This window comes from Phoca vitulina, unplaced genomic scaffold (genome assembly GCF_004348235.1).
Source record: "Phoca vitulina isolate PV1807 unplaced genomic scaffold, GSC_HSeal_1.0 scaffold13, whole genome shotgun sequence".
In the NCBI taxonomy this organism is placed as follows: domain Eukaryota; kingdom Metazoa; phylum Chordata; class Mammalia; order Carnivora; family Phocidae; genus Phoca; species Phoca vitulina.
Genome location: NW_022589716.1, coordinates 8,673,957 through 8,689,246, shown reverse-complemented (window position 1 = coordinate 8,689,246; position 15,290 = coordinate 8,673,957). Strand labels below are relative to the sequence as shown.

The window sequence follows — 15,290 nt, the reverse complement described above, 5'->3', positions numbered from 1 at the left end:
ATATAAACCTCAATCCTAAGCTCCTTCCACATTCAAAAAGTCAATGGCAAGTGGATCATGGCCCCAAATGTAAAAGCTAAAATTATACAGATTATGGGGGGGAAAAACATAAAAGGATGTTCATGACCTTGGGGTAAGTAAAGATTTCTTAGAGAGGACATAAAAAGCACTAATCATAAATACTTAACTTCAAAAAAACTAAAAACTAAAAACTCCTGCTCATCAAAAGCACCCATTAAGAAAACAAGGGATAAGAAAACAAGTAGATAAGCCAAAACACTTCCAACACATATCTATAACAATGGATGTGTATCCAGAGTATATAAAGAACACCCATAACTCAGTAATAAAAAAGCAAACAACCCAATGTTTGAAAATAGTCTAGAGACTTGAACAGATTTACAAATGACTATTTTTCCAATAGTCACACGAAAAAGTCCCCACCATCGTTAACCATTAGAGAAATGCAAACTAAAACTATAGTGAAATACAATGAAAAACCACAATGAAGTACTATGCACTATCAGAATAGCTAAGATTAAAAGGACTGATAACACCAGATGTTGATGAGGATGTGGAGCAATCAGAAGTCTCATAAATTGCTGGTGGGAACATAAAACGATACAACCACTTTGGAAATCTGGCATTTCTTAAAAAGTTAAATATATCCTTAATGTATGTCCAGAAATTTCACCTCCAGGTATTGACGAGCCATTTCAGTCCTAAATACTTACCCAAAAGAAATGCAAGCATATGTCCACATAAAGACTTACGCGTGAATGTTCATAGCTGCCTTTTTCATAATAGCCAAAAATTGGAACAGCCCAATAACCATCAAATTGTGGTATATTCATAAAATGTAATATTACTCAATAAGAAAATTACTCAATAAGAAAAAGGAAAGAATTACTAATTGCAACAACATGGACACATCTTGAAAAGAAGCAAAAGGCACCAGACACAAAAGCTACATGCTTACCTACTTGTATAACTTATATGAAACTTCTAGAATAGGCAACACTTATCTATGGTGATAGAAATCAGATCAGCATCTGTGATGGGGGTGGTTACTGGGCACTTTCTGAGGTGATGGAAATGTCCTATATCCTGACTGGGATCCTGGTAATGTGAGTATATGCATTAGATTAAAATGATCTAACTTAGCAAAATCAGACCTATAAATCCAGAGAAGAAACTGATGGTTGCCAGAGACAAGGGGGATGGGAGGATGGGCAAAATTGGTGAAGGGGAGTGGGAGATACAGGCTTCCTCTTATGGAATAAGTAAGTGACAGGAATAAAAGGCACAGCATAGGGGATATAGTCAATGGTACTGTAACAGCGTTGTATGGTGACAGATGGTGACAATGCTTGTGGTGAGCACAGCATAATGTACATAGAAGTTGAATCACTATGTTGTACACCTGAAACTAATGTGACATTGTATGTCAACTATATGCAATTTTTTTTTTTTAGAGAGTGAAGGGGGAAGACTGTGAGCGGCAGAGGGAGTGGGAGAGAAAGAATCTTAAGCAGGCTCCATGCCTAGCACGAGCCCGACACAGGGCTCAATATCACGACCCTGAGATCATGACCTGAGCTGAAATCAAGAGTCGGACACTTAACCAACTGAGCCACCCAGGCTCCCCAACTATACTCAGATTTTTGAAAATTATTTTTAAAAAAGTAAACTTCTTGGAAAAATAGGAAAAAATGTGTATGTCCTTAAAAATATTATTAAAATTAATATAATAATTTAATAAATATATATTTTAAAATAAAATAAAATTATTTACCTTTACACTTAAGATTTTACTTTATATAAATTATAATGCAGAAACAAACTTTGGAAACTACTTGTTTAACCATAGCGGTGGCCAACTGACAAACCTATGGACTGTTCTTAGAGCCCATCACAGACCCAATGCTACTCCTCATGGGAACTGAGGTGTGGACGTTTCCATAGCTCCACCTCAGATGTGCTCTGGAGGGTTAGATAAATCAGGCCTGGGAACATAGAGCATGTATTTGACCTCCTTCATTCATCAGGTCAACCCAGGTCTTGACTTCTGGGCTCAGAAATCTGACCTTGGGGACACCTAGGTGGCTCAGTCGGTTAAACAGCTGCCTTCAGCTCAGTTCATGATCCCAGGATGCTGGGATCAAGCCCCGGATTAGGCTCCCTGCTCAGAGGGGAGCCTGCTTCTCCCTCTGCCTGCCATTTCCCCCTGCTTGTGTGCTCTCTCGCTTGCTCTCTCTCTCTCCGACAAATAAATAAATAAAATCTTTAAAAAAAAAAAATTTGACCTTGGAGAGCAGGAGTCGGTATGGATCTGTCCTCTAGGAGATGGACCAAGACTGCCAGGTAGTGGGCTGTATCCTGGGGCCAAAGGCTTTCCCTCCTTGGGCCTAGAACCAGCCGGTACCCTCAGGGTTTGTCTTGTGCTTTGGAGGTGGTCCTTGGCCCTCACCAATCTGAAACTTTCTCATCCCTGTCAACTGGTCCTGTGGGCAGGATGTGAGAGACTGACTCTCCAACACCCAAGGCCTGAGGGAGAACTCAGGTTCATGTGTAGTCTTTGGAGAAGAGGAATCCATCTCCTGCTCCCTCCCTCTACTCTCTCCTTCCTCCAGGCTGGCTCCCAACACTGTTTTCTCCTGGCTCCCTGGACCCCAAGCTTTGGCTATTAGAAGCCCTTCTGGGTAAATGGCACATCACCCTCAGTGTCTGCACTGCAGAACCCTTGGCAAGGCATAAGGGCCTCTGGATTCCTAGCTGCCCTGACCCTCTCGTCAGATCAGTTGACACCTCCCCTCCAGACCCTTCTCTCCTCCCCACACTAGAAAGAGTCCAGAGCCCCCAGCTCCATCCTGTTGAGTTGGACTATCTCAACTCTTGGAGCAGCAGACTCTGTGATTATGGTGTTTTCTCCTACGTTCTCACATCGAATCCTCTCCAGAACGCTGTGAGCATCCTTGTGGACATTTTATGGGCAAGAAAACTAAGATTCCAGAGAGGGAAAGAGGCTTGCCCAAGATCACACCTGGCAGCTAGCCACAAGCTCCAGGTGTTTCCTGACACCAAACCCCTTCTCTATAGCAGGAAAGAGCAGTGGCCAGTCTGTGAGGGGTTGGCCTTCAACCTCCTGCAGAACCTGGAATAGGCAGTGCTGGACCTAGCCCTGTGACATCCACAGGGAGAAGTGTGGAAGCTGTGGAAGATACTTTGTGGGAGAGGGCAGGAAGGGAGGCTTTCCCCTCACCCCCACCCCCATCCACCTCAAGGATGTGGCCCACATCAGGGGTCTCTTGCCCAGATGCAGAGAGAATCCCAAGGGCCTCTTGAGCAGTGGGGAACATGACGGTGGCCCTTGGTGCTGGCAACCACTGGCCAGTGAGAGAGCACTAGGGGTGGCCAGCTGGGGTCAAGGTCCCCAAACCAAGCTGAGTAGCGGGGTCACTCAAGGAGCTAGTCATAAATGCAGGTGCCATCCAGGCTGAGGCAGGTTCTCTTCTCTGGAGCCTCCACCTTGAAGGAGCCTTCAGGGAGCAGTCCCACCTTCAGCCCCAAAGCCAGGACTCCAGATCAAACAGGCCACAGCTTCCAACATTTCCATAGCTGCAGCTCTCTCTGTTCTCAAGGCACAGCTAGGAAATTGCTTACATGTCCAGCCTTCAGGCAGTCCCAGTCCTGGGAGTGGCAGAGAGGGGGACGTCAGCAGCCAGCTCAGGAGCCAGAGGTCTCAGACTCAAAGAAGCCCCCTGGGCTCCAGCAGAATCTGCACAGGGAAGCCCCCCCACCCCTTTAGGCCTCCAGGCTCCTAGGCCAGAGCAACCTGGTGCCCCCAGGACCAGCCTCCCCGCACACCTGCCCCTCTCTGCATGCCCCTGGCAGAGCCCCGTACCCCTGCTCCCAGTGCCAAGCACTGACACTCCCCTCACCTGAAGGCCCCTGGAAGGGAAGCCTAAGTAAGAGCCACGGAAACCCCAAGCAAGTCGCTGACAAAGTCCTATTAGGAGCAAGTGAAAGGGGAAAAGAGCTCTGCAGGAGGCGAGAGCCCAGAGGGCCGAGGGAGAGACCTCTGAGGCCAGGGAAGGGCCCCTGGGCAAACCAGTGGACAGGCAGGGGTAGCAGTGTGGGGGTAGCACCTAGGCTGAGAGGCTGGCCTGTGAGCCTCAACTTTCTCATTAATAAAATGGGAATTAAGTACAGTAAGGCATTTTCCAGCTCTGACCTTCTCGGATCTAACCTAGAACTTCTCTCCAAACCGTGTCTGAACCACACCTGTGTTGACTTTCACTGGCCCTGGATCCACTTCCATCCTTGGAGGGCTGGGTTTGGCCCATCCAGGAGGGCACATGGGGAAATGAGAAGAGGCACCACCTGCCCTCCAGATAATCGGACTCTGAGAAGCCCTGAAGCTGGAACCCACAAGCTCTTCTAGGCTCCTCCCATCCTGATGCTCTCCTCCGCACCCCCAACTTTATGGCCATTTCCAGGGAGCCTTCCTTTGTTCACAGCTTCGCTACTAACTTCTGTGTGGCATTGGATGAGCCAGCTGACCTCTGACCTCCTTCTTCCCAGAGGACAGAACCTGGCTGCCTGCCCTTCTCCTAAACCTCCTCCTACCCACTCCACCTTTGTCACCTCCAGGCAGCCCTCCCAGCTTCAGGTGGGTAGGATTTATTCCACAGAATTAACTGAGAAAACCCACCTGACCTCAAGAGCAACAGAAAGAAGAAAATCTTCCAGGGTCAAGCCCTAAAGGGCAGGCATGGGAGGGTGGGGTGCCTGTCCTGGGAAGAATACCTTGGGGTCCCCTCATCCCTTGGCATTGTTCCCAGCCCAGGCTGGTGGCCTGCACTGACTCATGGTCTGGAGAGAGGAGGGCATTTTCTTCCCCTGGCTGAGATTATGGTGAGCGACTATTGCTGAGAATCTCTGCACACCCCCCACCCCAGGATCTCCCACCTGAGCAGTCACATAACTCCAATAAGAGTGAATCCCAGTTACGTTACAGGAGCTCATTAACAGGAATCGAGCCCTGTCTCCTGGGCCCAGAAGCCGCACCCTATCTCTGTAGCATCTGCCTCCAGAGAGAAATTATATCTTACTGCATCTAATCTGTGTGGAAACAGACTCGGCCACTGGCTTTGCTGATGTTAACAACCCCAGCAAGCGTTATATCCACACTTTAGTGGACTCAATTTATTGCCAACAATTAGATGTTAAAGCTGTCTCAGGAGCTGATGTTCTATTTATAGAGTCAAGGGCCCAGGGAGGGCTGATTCAGATCTGTCTAAACTGTCCTGAACCCTGCGCCAGACCCTATTCTGGATGGTCAGTGGCAGAGCCTAGAGAAAGACACCTCCAAAATTTCTATTTCCTGGTGCTCCATAAGGCTGCCCACACACCCACTTGTGTCTAAGGGAGGTTGAACTAGACCAGCACTCTCTAGGCATATTGTGCTCACTTTTGCTCCTCAGATACTTGACAGTCTTTTGAGCCCCAGGGCCTTTGCACTTGCTATTCTCTCTTTTTGGGATGCCTTTCCTCCTGCTCTTCTTACAACCAATTCCTTGTCATTCATCCTCAGCTGAGTGTCCCCTTCTCAGAGACCTTCCCTGACCTTCCTATCTCTGTCTGTCACCCCACTTTGGCTCTGAGCTCTGTCATTAAAGAAGGAGTTCCAACTGCTTAGCATGCCCCTCCCAATAGCCCAGAGAGGCTTGCCCACATTAGACACTCTGAGTCAGCTCATCCCCTCATCTGGCTGGTGTAGTGACCAGTGTTATGTCCCACAGGACCCCTTCATGACCCCATGAGGAGGAGTTCTCTGGACCTGCCTGGTTGCCATTACTCAGAGCCTCCTCTACCTCACCTGTCTCCCACCATAGCCCGGGCCAGTCCCTCTGCACAATCCACTAGGCCCTGGTCTGACAGGAACCTTCGGAGCGAGAGAGAGGCCCCAAGGGCAGGTGGGCAGCTCAATCAGACAGGAGCTCTGACTGCAGCTTCTCCCAGCAAGACAGCCTGCTTTCTAAAGGCTTTTAGCTTGAAACTCAACACTTTCCTGGATACCATCAGACCCCACAGTCTCTCGTGTGAGGACATTTCTCAGGACCTGAAACATGCTGAGAGCTCCACAGAGCTCTGTGCCTCCCCTTGCACAGTCTCACAGTCCAGGGGACAGGTGTCACTTGTCCACATGTTCTAATGAGAAGATGGGTTCAGAGAAATTAAGGGAGTTGTCCAAGGTCACCCAACAGAGCTGGGAGGAGACCCCAGGCTGTGTGACGCAGCCCAACTTCTCTCTCATCCTCAGGGAGGTGCCCTGACCTTAAACCATCCTGAGAGGGGACTGGCGTTCCCTTTCCAGGTTCAGGGGTTAGAAGGCATGGGAGGTCACCCCCAAGAGCCCTTCCTCTGGCAGCCGGGGGCAGAGAAGACCAGGGAAAGAAGGGGCAGGTTTGTGGCACCTCCAGCCAGGCCAGGTCAGGGAAGCGGTCAGCTGGGTTTGGGACTCTTTGGACAGGGACAGCCTTCCTCTTAGGGAGAGGAATATAGAGCCCCATACTTCCAGGTTCAGACCTGGCCCTGCCACATACCACATATAGGAACCTGGGCACTCTATCCTGGTGCTGCTCAAGCCTCGGTGACTTTGTCTGCAAGGTGGGCATAACCTCTGCCTAGGAGGGCCATTGGAAGGAAAGAAATGTAAAGGAGATCTTGTATGAGACATTCCTGGCACACTCTAGGTGCTCAAAACATGGGCTCAAAATGTGACTGGAAGGCTGAGCCCAGAGCTGGGAAGCCCAGCCCTCTTACCCACCTTACCTTTTCTTGGTGGGCCCTGGGACCTTCCATGCAGCCCCAGCAGCCCAGATAGGGAGACACGGCCCATGAATCAAAGTCCCATCAGCTGGAAGTGAAGGTACTGGGGAGGGTCTCCACACGGGGCTGCTCCATGGGGTGGCTGAAGAACTCACCGAGTTCCTACACAGAGAATCCTGGCCAGGTCTGAGAGTTGATTGGCTTGCTGTGAACAAAGATGAAGGCTGGGGTGGCGGTGGGAGCGGGCGGATTTATCCTCACTGCCCCTGCCACAGGAGCAGGTATTTGGGGATAAGGTAGGCTCCCCAATGCCTCCTCATCCCCATTACTTCCTCTTTGTCCTAACTTTCTCTGAACTCCCCACAAGAAAGAGGAAAGTAAGCCTGCCTCCAAGAGCCATGATCACCAGTCACCTCTGCTCTCCCCCAGCGCCTGCTTGCAGCCCACCAGACAGTGCAGGCAGCTGCTCGCTGCCTGTCCCCGTGGAGTCTGGACTCTCTAAGGGCAGGGACAGTGGAGAAAGGACAATCATGAAGTCCGTTTGCCACGTCAGAGCCCAGTCATGGACCTCGGCGAGCCATTCAGCCACTCTGAACCTTGGTTTCCAATCTGTAAAATGGGATCATAATGCCTACCTGCAGGATTTGATATAAATATTGTTTGTTACGTGTCTAGTTCAATGGTCCACAAAATTTTTTAAGCATATAAACTCTTGTTCAAATCTCAGAAGAAACTCCAATACACAAAATAGCTCTGTTGGAAGCAGGGGTGGAGGGCCCTAGGACTCTTCTACCACATCCTGAAGACCTGGGGAGTAGGTGTGAAAAGATCTGGCCCCTGACAAGCAACATGGGAACCACCTGGAAGTGCCACGGCAGCAAAAGGAGGTGGACGGGTTGACAAACTAGCATCAAACATGGGGTGTATCTCTAGGGGAGACGCATATGGACGCAGGGAGGGGGGAAGACACGAGAGTGCCCTGGGAGCGCTAAGAGGGAGAGGCTACCAGGTGCCCACTGCCTCACCCCTGGGGTCCCCACTCTGCCTTCCTGTAGGAGATGGGATGAAAAACTGAGAGATCTCCTTGCCATGGCTGCCTCTCACCCATTAAACCTACTTGTTCTCTGTTCTTCACGCAGGTCGAGCCCATTCCTGCCTCCTCACTTTGCCTCCCCCTCTACCTGCCAGCTGGAACGCCCTTTCCCTAAATCTTTGTCTTTCCAAATCTGACTTGCCCTTCAAATTCGCACGTCACCGCGTTCTGGTAATCCTTCCATGGTCGTCCCCTCTGACCTTCTCCAGCAGAGAGGGCAGTGGCTGAGAGCTTGGGGCTCAGTTTCTCCATCTGTAAGATGGGAATGTGAGGACTGAGATGGTCCATGTAAAGTCCCAGCACCATCCTGGCACACAGTAGGCACTTAATAACAGTAGCCATTCATCGCGATGTTGTGGCCTCCCCCTCCACCCAGGCAGGACCACGGCTCCCTCAGGCTCTGGTACACAGTAGGCATCTACTGAATGCTCACTCAGGTGACCAGCAGGTGGCCCCACACCCCAATTAACCTGCCTTGACAAAATGCTCTGAGCCCTGGGAAACTGGTTCCCTGAGCCTCCAGCTGCTTTCTCCTGGTCATGGGAAACAGAGAAAAGGCAGGACTGGCAGAGTCTTGGCACCTTGGCATGTCGCCTAGCAGACACTTGGGCAACATTGCTGACCATGGCCTTTGGACTTGGCTGCCCCCTCCCCTTTTCCACAGCCTTGCCCACCCTTGTGAGGATTACTCCCATTTAAGGGGTAAGAAAACCTTCCACTGGTGGCAGCATGTCTGCCCAGAGTGCCGGAAGGATCTGGCCCTGCTTGATCAATGTCTCATTTTACTGATGAGGATGGGGAACCTCAAAAAGTGGAACGGCTTTGCCCAAATCCTCATGTAAACCAAAGCTCAGATATCCTGGCTCTAAGCTAAATAACCCCACCCCACCCCACCCTCAGGGAGGGAAGTGGACTTTCCAGACCCTTTCCTGCCTTTGATTCCAAGGGGTGAATATGTTGGGTGCCCAGTAGGACAAAGGGAATAATTTTACCCTGCTGGGTTTAAAGGCAGCTGCAAGGACCCACTAGAGATGCAAAGGCTCAGCCCAAGGAAGTTAGGTCTGGAGATGGCTATCCCAGGGCCTATGCCCCCTCCCCACACCTCCCAGAGAGAGAGAGAGTTTCCAGCAGGCCTGGGAGCACTGAGCCCCCTGCAGAGGTTGCGGCAGCCTGCATTCCAGGCTCAATTCTGGCACTGCGGTGGAGGGGCTGAATCGAGGGCAGAGAGGGGCTGGTGTGGAATAGCAATGAGCTAGGCTGCTGGAAGCCAGCCAGCACCAGGTTTGCAAGACAGAGAACTCTGCTGTCAGCTGGGTCAGGGGAGCATCCCTGGGAAGCACTGGGAAGCAATGTCACACATACACACACACACACGTGCACTCACTCGTGCACACATGTGAATACACCTCTCGCGGATTCTTTATTGAAAACTTCCAGGGACGCCAACATGGTGGCCAAGTAAATGCCTGTGTCGGAACAGGCTGATGAGAACAAGTGGCCACACAGCTTTTTGGGGTTCACCTAATTCCAGCTGATTGTCAGGGGTTTGCTCCTATTTCACAGATAGCCACACTGAGGCCCAAACAGTGTGACTTGGCCAGGCACCCAGCCTCCTCACCCTGGCTTATGAGAGCTGTACCTGATGCCAGAGATCAGGGGACCCCACGTCTCTTCAGCTCTTGGAAGTGGCCGAGCAGACACGGCAGATATGGGGGCAATCCTTCCAACCCTCTCCTTTGCTAACTCCCTCTGCTGCACCCCCACCAAGCTAGCCACCTCCCCTTCCCCACAACAGCGATGGGCCAAGTACGGCCGATTAGAATCCCTCCCTGGGTCTGGGGTGTAGGCCCCTGGCAGATGCCTCCCTGCTGGAACTGCGGAAGCCGCGGTCTCGGCTGTGAGAAGGCGGTGCAGGCAGAAGATCAAGATCAGCCCCAGGGAGAAGCACAGACAGGCAGCGCTGAGGGGTGTAGAGTCCTTCTGTCCCCGGGGCTCTGGGCCAGGTCCCTGCAGTTCTGCCTTCAGTCCTGTAAACTATCAGACCCCCTCCCCAGCCACTGGGCTGCATCAGTTCCCTCTTTGGCTCAAAAGGCCCTGTGACACCTCCTTCTTAAGCCACGCCCTTCCTCCATAGACCATTTCGAGCCTGAGATTTGGTAGCATTTGTTTGCTGTTTTGTCCTTCTCCCGGAGGAGAGTGAACTCCCTGAGGTGAGAGCCCTGCGTGCAGCTTTCCCTGCTGCTTTCCTCGCACGCAGCGCGGGGGGCTCAAGCGCCGTGGGTGCTCAGGGCCCAGAGAGGGAGTCTGTCTGCGGCTCTGTGACTAGACAATCTGCCTCTGCATCTGGCCAGTATTGCACTGGGCAGAGTACATGGCGAGGGTTGGTCTGAACCACAGGCTCCACGAGGTCCCCAGAATTCATCTGGGGGGCCCAGGGGCCCTTCAGAAGGGTAGGCCACCCTCCTTGAAGCCCAAGGCTTTGCCCGAGGTTCAGGAAACCCGGGTGAGGTGATGCTGCTCTGGAGAGCAGGCCCTTGGGAGTAAAACCCATGGGTGGCGAATGCCTGACTTTGGGGGGTGGAAAGTCCCAGAGATAGATCTGGGGCAGGGTTGCTTTTCCCTCTAGCAACTTCAGGTACTTCTCTCCTTCCTGATGGCTAAGGATGCTGGGGTGGCAAATGGGTCCTGGGCACGAGCCATGCACCAGGCACCTCAATAGGCACCTCACACGCATCCTCTGCCTGGATCCCCCAGATGACTCCCCAGGGTGGGCACTACCGCCCCATCGCAGTTGAGGAAATTGAGGTGGGAAAGCTGGGGGACTTGTCCAAGGTCGCCAAGCTAGGAAGCAGCCCGCATCTCAGGAGTGCTGGCTTCTCCCTGCCTTCTACCATCTCCACCCCTTCCCCCATGCCTTGAGGGGACAGGAGGTGGAGGGAGAGCTGCGGGTGCCAGTTGAGCTCTTGGGAAACTGGGAGATTTCAAGATAGGAGCTGAGGGAATATGCCACAGTCAGGCCCCACCTCGAAGCTGCCCGCAAGGGCTCCCGAGGGCTGAGGGTGCTCTACTGCCGGAATAGTCAAAAGACAGTCTCCAGCGTCCCCCCCCCCCCGATATTCTCGCTGCCAAATGAAATCTGGCAGCTTCTGAAAATAGCTCAGCGCTGCAGCAGGCTCTCCGCCCGCCCTTCAGCAGGCTGGCATGCAGCTGGGGGTGGCCGCTGTGGGCAGACGCTGGCGCACGCGGGGCCCGGGGGTGGGTGTCACACATACGGTGCTCCGGGCGCCCCATGGCTGGTGGCATGAGGAAGCTGCCATGCGTCTGCCTCTCTGTCTGACCTGTCCATGCCCGGCGAGGCCACAGTGGCCCCGGAGCCAGCCCACATGCTTACTAGGCCTAAGGGGGGGATCGCTAGTAGGTGTGAGCAGCTGCCCTTGGGCCACTTTTGTCCACTCGTGTAGACAGAGACACCCAGGAACCAGGAGGAAACGCCAAAATGGTGTTTATTACTATCTACATGTAAAACCCAGCAGTGTTTTCCTATCTGCCGTGGGCTAGGGTTTCCCAGCCAGCAAGAGAGGTCAGGGACCAGGCTGGGTGTCAGGCACTTGTCGGGCCCATATCAGGCACTGAGAACCCTGAGGCGACCCGGGGCAGCCGTGGGACTGGGTAAGCTTGGACCAGCAAGGAAGGGATCCTCTCTGTTCCGACTCAGGCCGAAGCTGGGACCCAGAACCAGACCTTCTAAGCATCACTCAGCAGCCCTCCACTGCCTGGGGTCTGACCCAGAGTGTAGAAAGAGACCCCTGATTAATGGGGAGCCCCTGGGTCCTGCCCCCAGCCATCCACTCTCACAAAAGTCCACGAGAAGGCAGCCCCTGCCGTCAACCAGGACAAGGTGGAGGATGAACCATTACAGAGAAGCTTTCCTGCCTGGGAACCGGTGAGTGGGTAGGGGCAAGAGAACTGTACTGGCTTTTGTCACAGTGACATTTTCCAAAGTAGAAAAGGGTTAAAAATACCTCCCACCCTCCCCTGAGATGAGAGGCCACTCTTTGGGTAAGGGGTAGTAACAGCATCACTAGGCCCAGGGACTCTGCGGGGAGGGCGCTCCAGGGGCCCTGTGGGATGGGGTTGCAGCAAGATAGGGCTGGACCACCCAGCGAGGCAGGCAAACTGACCGTGGGCCTCAGGAGACCAAAGGGAGGGAGGCTGAGAGGGTGGAGCAGTGTGAAGGAGACCAGCTGCCCCAAGGACGCAGAGGCAGACCCCCATTGCCCCTTCTCCCTCCCTTGCTCTCTCACTCAGCATTCACAGACAGCAAGCCGGTCCCTGGTCACCATGGCAACCCATGGCCAGATGCCTTTCCCAGGGCCAGGCCCATCTGCCCACCCTACAGGGGGATGTCTCCAAGGGAGGAGGGAAGCCCGCCACGACTGCCGGTGGCCTAGAAGTCTAAAGCCATGCCCCAGCGTGCCCAACAGAGCTACGTCCCACTCAGGCTGCTCTGGCCAAAGGCGCTGCAGCTGGGGCAGGCGGCTCCCTAACTCCAGGGCTCCCTCTCTAAGGAGGTTTGGAGTCACGGTCCCCCATCCTGAAGTTCTAAGTGACAAATTAAAACACAACAAAATGATCCTTTTGTTAAAAACAGTGACCCGGGGCGTCAGCACACTCCTGTCTGTCCCCAGGCTGAGAGGCCCGGCCCATCCAAGGCCCTCATCCAAGGCCCGGCGCGCTACTGGTTGTTGCAGCCCTGGGAGGCTGAGGAACCGCCTGCCTGCTTCTTTCTCCGCTTGTTGAGCAGTCGGTTGTTAGAGGTCTTCAGGTCCTTGATCTGCACCTGGTCGTAGTCCACACGCATGGTTGCCAGGGCACTGGTCATCTCCTCCTGGTGACAGATGTCCATGGAGGTCAGGACGGACTGGCCTCAAAAGCCATCACCCTCCTGCCTCCAGCCCCTTACTAATGTCAACGAGGGCGGCAATAGCTCTGCTGCCTGAGCGCCCACTGCGCGCCTAGCACTGGGCCATCCCCTTGTGTCCCCTAATCCACGCTGTAGTGCTCTGTGGTGGACACTGAGCTTATCCACCAAGGCACAGAAAGTATAGTGACTCCCTGTGACCACACCAAGGGTAAGTAGGGCAGGGACCTGGACCAATGTCACCTGCTAAGAACCACAGGCCTGCAGGGGACACCAACTTGTGGGGCACACAGGGCACTAAAGCCTGAAGATTGGGCCCGGGGTGCCCTGGGGCTCTGAGCTGCTGTCCCCTATGCTGAAACCAGGCTGACCACCCTCCCAGATGTAGATTGTAAGGGGGGTTATGGCCAAAGCCCCTTCCTTCACTGAGCCCCCGGCCCCGAGTCCCAGTGAGCCAGGAGCACCACCCTGAATGCAGTAGTGCGGCCCAGTGCTCTGGGTGCCCCAGCTGGACCCCTGGTGCAGTCTGTGACACCCCGGGCTCTCACCCCAGGGGAGGGGATGATGACCCAGGCTCTTGGTCGCCACACCCTGGAGTCCCTTTTCCCAAAATCCTGGGAGACTGAGACAGCAACAGCGTCCACCCACCTTGACCTCATCCCAGTGGTCTCTATCCTCCTGCAGCACGCGGGCCGTGTGGAGTGGGGTCTGCGGCACCACCATTGATTGCTGGAAGGAGCCCCAAACCCTTGGATTAGAACAGGCACCAGAGACGGCCCTGGCTCCCCGGCCCCACCCTCTCTCCTGGTCTCAGATATGGGAAGCAAGGCTCAGGGAGGTGAAGGAGCCGGACTGGAGCAGGGGCAAAGTCAGGCTCTCGGCGGGGTCCTGCTGCATATCTGTGGCCTGCATCAGGGCCTCCGGAGCCACCACCCTCCTGCCCACAGCCCCCCCCTCCAGCTTGCCACCCTGCCCGCCACAGGACAAGGAGGCACTCACATTGATCCAGGGATGGTTCATGAACTGTGTGATGGTCAGCCTCTCTGTGGGGTCTGTCTTCAGTAGGAGGCGGATCAGCTGCTTGGCTGGGGAAGACAGGGGAGTGAGGAGGCTGCAGAGTGCCTCAGAGCCAGTCGCCCCAGTTCTGCATGGGCTCCCGAATTCCTAACCCACAGAAACAGTGAGCTAACAACTGTTTCTTGTTTTAAGCCACCACGTGTTTGGGGGTAACTCATTAAGCAGCCATGGAGAATGGGTACAGGGCAAATTTGTCTGTGGTCCCCAAAAGGGAAATACTAAGAAGGGGTAGGAGTTAGAGGATGTTTTGAGGAGGCAAGTTTTGAGCCCATTTAGCAGATATAGAAACTGAGGTTCAGAAAGTTTGGGTGACTTGGGGCGCCTGGGTGGCTCAGTCGTTAAGCTTCTGCCTTCGGCTCAGGTCATGATCCCAGGGTCCTGGGATCGAGCCCTGCATCGGGCTCTCTGCTCAGTGGGAAGCCTGCTTCTCCCTCTCACACTCCCCCTGCTTGTGTTCCCTCTATCGCTGTGTCTCTCTCTGTCAAATACATAAATAAAATCTTTAAAAAAAAAAAAAAGAAAGTTTGGGTGACTTGCCTAGGGTCCCTAGCTGGGAGATGGGATGTGGGATGTCACACACCCAGGATTTGAACACAGGTTGCTTTGACACCAACGTGGTAGGTCCCAGAATGAAGGCTAATGGGGTCCGGCAGAGCAAGCTGGGGCAGAGAGGTTCACTCACCATCTTCAGAAACCTCCGACCACTCAGGATTGGGGAAGCCATACTGGCCTAGGCGGATCCGCCTCTTCATCCCTGGGGAGATGGCCTGGCCCGTGTTGGAGTAGAAGGGCGGGAAGCCACACAGGCTGGGAGAGAGTGGAGGTCATTCGGCACAGGTGTGAGGGCAGCGCCAGGGTGGACCCATTCTCCTCCCCGAATCCCTGACTGGGAAGACAGGCAGCCACCGAGGTAGCCACCTGGGCAAGAAGACCAGCCCTCTGGACTCTGGGCTCATCCTAGGAATGCCATCTGCCCTTGGCAAGGAGAGACCTTCAGGCACCCTGAAAGAGGGGTGTCCCCAGCCTGCATGAAGAATGACCCACTCAAGCCCCTCACCAAGGGCTGGGGGAGAGGAGGCAGAAGCGGTACCGAGGGTAGCAGGGGGCGGTGGTGTAGGAGGCAGAGGCCGTGGTACTCACAGGATGTACATGATGACGCCCAGGGACCACATGTCACACGATTTGTCGTACTTCTCTGGACCCAAGACCTCAGGAGCTACCAGGGCAGAGGGCACAGGAAGGCTCTCAGCCCCAAGGGTCTTGGAGCCCAGACAGGAGCCTGAAGCCTGAGCAAGGTGGGGAGCAGGTACCTGGGTTGGGGGGCGGGGCAAAGCAGACTGGTGTCTGGCACCTTCTGGGAAGGCA

At 53.9% G+C, this 15,290-nt stretch overlaps 1 protein-coding gene across 1 annotated transcript in view; it reads right to left on the bottom strand.

The window, feature by feature from the left end:
- Positions 1–9,296: 9,296 nt before the first annotated feature.
- MAPKAPK3 (MAPK activated protein kinase 3) overlaps positions 9,297–15,290 on the bottom strand; it is a 29,857-nt gene continuing 23,863 nt past the window's right edge. Inside the window, exons 7-11 of the mRNA XM_032411364.1 lie at positions 15,066–15,141; positions 14,608–14,732; positions 13,848–13,933; positions 13,497–13,577; positions 9,297–12,815 (exon numbers count right to left, since the gene is read on the bottom strand). Coding sequence (XP_032267255.1) covers positions 12,663–12,815; positions 13,497–13,577; positions 13,848–13,933; positions 14,608–14,732; positions 15,066–15,141 — 521 coding nt within the window. The 3' untranslated portion in view covers positions 9,297–12,662. The remainder of the gene's footprint in view (positions 12,816–13,496; positions 13,578–13,847; positions 13,934–14,607; positions 14,733–15,065; positions 15,142–15,290) is intronic.